Consider the following 7,087-nt stretch of genomic DNA (forward strand, 5'->3'; position numbering starts at 1 on the left):
ACATTAAACTTATATCATTTAGGAATGGTATATATCAAATCGGTATTATTAAGCAAACAAAAAATAAACGGCAATTTTTCGTTTAATTTTATAATTTATATAATTTAACATTAAAAGCATCAGAAACAACCGCATCAACGACTCAATTAATTCTTTTCCTATGTTATATTTTTATGAAGGATATTTCAATATCCGAGAAAAATGATGATCATATACTAAATTTCAAGTCTGACCAGAGTCATTCTGATAGTACTGTGAGACATGAGCGGGAAGTCGATGAAGTTACCCTTTCAAATATTTCTATCATCCCAGAACCTAACGGTAAGTTGCAAAAAAATGCATAAAACATTAATAACAAAATCTATGACAAAAAAGTGTAAATATAATTTAAATTCAAGAGAGAGTGGAAATCAAATCTATTGTAGAAATATCTTCCAGTAGTGAGAAGAATATAAAAACTAATTCCGTCCAAAAAGAAATAGAAAAGCTTAATATAAACATAACATTGTACATAAAAATTGTCATAATTTAAGATAAAGTCAATTTTATTAATTTGATACTCTGTTTTAAAGGAATTGCAAATATTATACTTCGATTTCTTGAAAAATATATAGGACTATAGGAATTTTTTGAAAAGTACTTTCATTTTATTAAAAGTTATTTATTCGTTTTTGTCATGAATTAACGATTACTTTTCTAAATCTTAAATGACGCAAAAAATTCTTATATTAATTTTTTAAAGGTCAATACTAATTTCTATATTTTGTAGTTTACTTTTTTTTTCTTTTCCTTTATTTTCACATTAAATTGTTCTTTCTGATTTACTGAGAGAATCCACTTAATCTTATATATAATTATGTTAACATGTACGATTTTAAAATCTCTAGAAAGCAATTTGAGCAAGCCAACATTTCTCAGAGCATTTGTACAATTCGACAGTCAATTCGCAGAAAAAGTAAACGACATTTTGTGACATTGAGGTAACAAATCTAAATTCTCAGTTTGTATTCCTTCATTTTCTCTCTTTTTTCTTAAATCCAACTACATAAATATATCAATATGTTAATTCTGTTACAATTTTCTTAAATATAAAATAGCTAAATTAAATTTTTTTACAGATGGAACCAACCTGAATTTACCGATGAAATAATACAAGAGTACCAAGTGCAGTGTTCTATCTTTGAAAACTTTAAAGAAATCTGCGATGATAAAAATATCACAACTACAAAATTGGAGCACACGGTGCACAATCTAATATCTAACACGACATATTATTTTCGAGTACGTCGCATACTAAAATTGTTGCTGGTCCTTACACGGATTTAATCAATCTGTCGACTACACATGAAAATCCAATACCTAAATTATTACTCACAACGAATCAAGGTATCCAAATATATGACGTGGATTTGAACATTACTCATTTCGTAACATCAAAGTATGTATATATTGATAAAAAAATAGTTATAATTATCATAAATTTTTTTAACACTAACTATAAAATTAAAGTTATTATTATTATGCACAAGTTTATTATTATCAACATTATAGCAATAATAACTGTAAAATTAGAAATCTCAATTATAAGTTTTTTTACTATACAATTATAGTTGGCTCCTTCTTTCAGAGCAGTAATAAATGTCGCTTATTCGATACAAGACAATAAGATTTATTGGATTGACCAAAAAGACTTGATGACATTGAAGATTAGTGAAAATAAAACCACAAAATAGCTAGCTTTGAGCATTATCTATATATCTCTGCATTGACTGGGTAGCAAGAAATCTATATTTCACCTATGAAAAGTCAGCTTCTTATATTGTAAAGTTGACTTAGCAATGTGGGAAAATAACATAATTAAATTTGATGAAATTTTGAAATCAAAAAATAATGACGGTTTAAATGTATTACCATCTATAGGGTACGTTTACTAACCGTTCATCTGAAAAAATAATTTCTATTAAAAATTTATGAATATTTCTAATTTTTCTATAATTTACGTGCTTTCATAATTAAGATCATAAGTAAAAAAAATAATAAATATAATATAATTATAAGAATTTCGAATTTTTAATACATACAAGTTTCTGTTTGTGTTAAAATATTATTTTATAATGAGTAAAATAATTATATATTTTTTAGAATTTGTATTCCGTAGTTTACAATTTGAGGAGTACAACATATAACATAAGGAAATATCATCTCGATGGAAAAATCAAACAAATTGTTCAATAATGCATCTTTGTATTTATTTCATTATAAAGATCATTTCCATGATATGATAATTGATAACATGAATAATGAGACACCGTTAATTTACTGGTTAAGTAGGAATTACACAATTGTAACAGACATTAACATTTCTATGTGCAATACGATTTTACACAAGAGAAATATAAGTAATGACATTTACTTCAGATCTATGACGATTGATATAACAAACATTTACATTTTAACATATGATATGTATTATTATGCTAAATATACTAAATATACTCATATATATGTTTTGAAAAAGAAATATGCAAATCTCAAGAGCGTAAATGCAGCCAAATATGTTGAAAAGATAATAATAAGTTCAGATGATAATACGTTTTATAAAATTTACTCTTTTGATAAATCTTTACAATCATATCCTCCAATGAAATGCCTGACACCTGACGAAAAAGTTTATAATTTTGAGAATGTGAATGCAACGGCAAACAGCATCGTTGTGAATCTTCCGGAGCCGGTTGTAAAAAGTGGATGCAAAAAATATAATTTACCAACTACTATGTATACTATCTCCGTAAGCTGTTTAGATAACAATCTCAACAAGTCTGAGAAATTCAAAGTGCAGACGTACAAGCGATATTACGAGATTCAGAACTTAACACCATTTACAGTGTACAAGTTGAAGTTTATTTTAAGCAATTTTTACTTTGATCAATTATCAATAAAACCATTCGATTCGAATGTGCTACGAATAAAAACTAATTCAGGCAAGCTTAATGCACCAGAAAACATAAGTGTTCTAGCTTTGACGCCTGCTATAACAGTAGTTCATTGGATGCCACTCAAAAAAGTGAACTGCGTGGCCTATGAAGTGCATTGGAAATCAGTTACATTAATGAACGACACGCAACAAAAGAGCAAACAATTTATCAATGTGCCGAAACGTATGGCAGATGGCAGATTTTTCACAAAAATTTATTTGTCGCTAGCAGTACAAGATTACTTGATATATGTGCGTGTGTGTCCAATTAATTTCAGCGATTTCTGCAACGAGAGTTTAAGCAAGATCGTTCACATATACTCAGAACCAAACAATATTACTTTGAGCGGGGTTAGCATAAATAGTATGAACATTTCATGGATCTCAAACATTAATCTGACGATCTTTTTTATATTAGAGTACAAAGATATTGCAGCAGAGAAGTGGCAAACAATGAATTATATTAAAATGAATTATAACCAAGAAGTAACATGCCATGTCGAAAATTTACAATCGGGAACTTTATACAAGTTTCGCTCGATATTGAGATACCTCGAATATGAGGTAAATTTTATATGGCCAGCTGATGAAAGATTTATTTTTTCGACACGTGGCAGCAAACGTGGTAAGCAAATAAAAATACCCATATAACACAATAAAGTTACGGATATGTTAAATAATAATTTCATTGAAACATTGTAATATTGCAAATCGATTGCGAAATTCTGCTGAGTTATTGTTATAAGATTGTGATGAAGTTAAGCTAACCGCTTTTCGCAATGAAATATTGTAGCAATGTTACAGTGTAATATATTGGAAAGAGTGCAATGTTATTGCAACCATATTTTTTATTTTGATGGTTGAATATCTTGGAAACATTTAATTAAATTAAAATGCTTGATATAAACATTTAATTAAATTAAAAAGCTTGAACAAAAAATTACTTGAACTTAGCTTGAACATTAAATTAAAAAGCTTGAACAATTAAAAAGATAAACATTTAATTAAATTAAAAAGCTTGATATAAATACAAGTTTGCAATATCTATGATAATCATATCTAAGATAATATATTGCAAAATTATATTTAAACATAATCATATAACATAAAATGTGATATTTTTATACAAAATTATTTTAAACTTACTTATACATTACTTATACATCACTAATTATATTTTCATTTATAAATTTAAAAAATCCGTTATAATTATATACATTTGAATGTGAAAGGTACATAAAAATGGATAGAAAAATATAATGATGGGGGGTGGGGATATAATAGTATCTACATACTTAATATAATAAAAAGATATATTATCTTTGAAGATTAATATCGTATTCATACATAAAGTGAAAATATATCATAAAATATATTGTAACATTAATATAAAATGTTATCTGTAATTTAATAAAAAAATGGCAATGCTTATCGTTAGCTTAAAATTATATTTACTCGACTGATATTATTTCTGTGTCATTATTTCATTTGACTTCTGCAAAAAAGTAAAATTATCGCATATATACAAACATAAAAAATATATTATTACAATATTTTTATAAATAAATTGAAGAGTGTTATAGTTTTAAAATGTTTCTAAAATATAAATATCATATTATCATATTATCAAATGTTTCATAAATTCATACTTTGTTAATTTATATTTCTATAATGTTTCCGTAATGTTGCATTACAATTTGTGGTATTGCAATATTGCTGCAAAGTAGTTGTAACATTCTGTGCTATATAAATGTTATAATACTATATTATGTGCTAATTTTTCTAAATATGAATAAGCCTATAATTTAAAAAAATTAAATTTTTGTAATAAAGTTATAAGTAAAAATAAATTTGTAAAAACATACACACACGAAGATATTAACATTACATTTTTGTTTAATATAGATATTCCGAGCACTCCTGGAATAATAGCGAAAAAATATTACTTATTATTGATGTTAAGTTTCATCGTTATAGTTACTATAATCTGCGTCTACAACTTTTATCGTTGTAAGTATATTTGATTTAGGTATCAACTTGAATTATAGATTATACATATATATCTGATATAATATCTAAAAATTTACTGAAAATAGTAATTTACTTATATAAAACTAAACGATTAAATTTACTAAGAAACAATAGATTTTATAATATATATTATTACATAATTAAGTCGAAATTTTATAACAGTGTATCGTCAACGCAGAGGTAATAATGAACAATGTTTGTCTTCAACGATGAACGATATAGAATTGGCGATTCTACATGAAGTACCTTGCCGAAACACTCAATTCAATATGATTTACAGTCCTATGTTACATTATAACCCGGATGAATGTGCGATAACTAAAGTCGCATGTAAACAGATTACATTTACAAAACTTCTTGGTAGCGGTGCATTCGGAAAGGTAAAAATTAATTTTTTCAAACAATATTTCAAATTAATTTCTGAATCAACAAAACAGATATGTATTTTCCAATAAAGATATAAATTACATTAATTTGTATAATAGATTATAAGTAATATGAAATTTAAATGAGACAACGAATGTCCACTTTATTATATATTTTTCGTTGAATTAATTAATATAAAGTAAAATATAATATTATTTGATATTAAACTATACATTTTCTAATAAAGTACGTATGTAAATTTGTATGAAATATTTTGCAGGTGTTTCAAGGAAATGTGGAGAACTTAGAAGGATCCGGCATAGAGATATCCGTTGCAATAAAAATGCTTCGAAAAGATGCTTCTTCAAATGAGAAAAAAAAATTTTTAAAGGAAGCCAAGCTTATGAATCATTTTCGACACAAACATATATTAAGATTGTTGGCCATTTGTTTAGATGGAGATTCTCCGTTACTAGTGTTGGAATTGATGGAAACTGGTGATCTGTTAAAATATTTGAGAGATTGTCGAAATTTGCAACCGTCAGATTCGTATGCTCTGCGTTTGCAGGATTTGCTCGCCATGTGCGAAGATGTTGCGCGAGGTTGTTGCTACTTGGAAGAGTTGCGTTTCGTACATAGAGATCTAGCGTGTCGCAATTGTTTAGTATCTTCGAGAAATCGCGAGAATCGTATCATCAAAATTGGAGATTTTGGATTAGCTAGAGATATCTACAAGGATGATTATTATCGCGCGGTAAATACAACTATTAAAGAAAATTAGTGATTAAAAAATAAATTCTTTTGGAAATACTTTTCATTTTCTTATCATAATAGTAAATAGTTCTTATCATAATAATATCATACATTGTTTCTTTAAGTAATATAGAATATAAATCGTTTGTATTTATATAAAGCAAGAGATAAACGAATGTTTTTTTCATTTTACACATATTCTAAAAATGAACAACTTGGACCAAAAAATTAAATTTTTGTTAAAATCTTATTTCAGAAAGGAGAAGGTTTGTTTCCTATTCGCTGGATGGCACCAGAATCTTTGACGATTGGAATATTTACTTCTCAAAGCGATGTTTGGTCATTTGGGGTATTAATATGGGAAATTACATCGTTGGGTGAGCAACCTTATATTGTCAAGACTGATGAAGAAGTGATAAATTATGTTCGTGCTGGAGGCAGGTTGCCGATGTCTCTTAACTGTCCGTCAACGTTGTACCAGTTGATGTTGCGTTGCTGGAGTACAGCGGATGCCAGACCAAATTTCAAACTTTGTCTTAGAAATATTATAGCAATAAGAAAGAACATAGAAGATACCTTACTGCGTCCAGTCGATATTATTTAGTCAATATAATTAAAGTAATGTTTATCTTCTTTTCCGAACGATTCAATAAATCTTAATGTAGGAAAAATATTTCTAGAATATTTCTAAATTGATTCTGCTATTTTCAGATTTAATCTTAATATTAGATTTATGAATGAACATGAAAGATATTTTTTAATCTTACTTTCCGAAAATTTTAATTATTAAAAAAATATCACACCATTTTTTATGATTGCAAACGGCTGATATATTGATGCTAATTTGTATTTTCGAATATTTGTCTTTGAGTAATCGAAGCGAAATCTAATGGTTGCGAGTATATTTGTTTACGGAATTTAATTACTTTTTTAGTTTATAAGACGTGAAATAATTTCTTAATT

The 7,087-nt window shown here is 26.8% G+C and overlaps 1 protein-coding gene across 1 annotated transcript; it reads left to right on the forward strand.

Moving 5' to 3' along the window:
• The first annotated feature begins 2,483 nt into the window (after positions 1–2,483).
• On the forward strand, positions 2,484–6,789 carry LOC112637828 (proto-oncogene tyrosine-protein kinase ROS-like). Its single transcript, XM_025408407.1, has 5 exons — positions 2,484–3,599; positions 4,880–4,984; positions 5,168–5,385; positions 5,652–6,125; positions 6,381–6,789. The coding sequence occupies exons 1-5, from the start codon at positions 2,642–2,644 to the stop codon at positions 6,726–6,728; spliced, it is 2,103 nt and encodes a 700-aa protein (XP_025264192.1). The 5' UTR covers positions 2,484–2,641; the 3' UTR covers positions 6,729–6,789.
• The last annotated feature ends 298 nt before the right edge of the window (positions 6,790–7,087 follow it).

The sequence above is a fragment of the Camponotus floridanus genome, unplaced genomic scaffold, assembly GCF_003227725.1.
Source record: "Camponotus floridanus strain SB8 unplaced genomic scaffold, Cflo_v7.5 scaffold209, whole genome shotgun sequence".
Classification (NCBI taxonomy): domain Eukaryota; kingdom Metazoa; phylum Arthropoda; class Insecta; order Hymenoptera; family Formicidae; genus Camponotus; species Camponotus floridanus.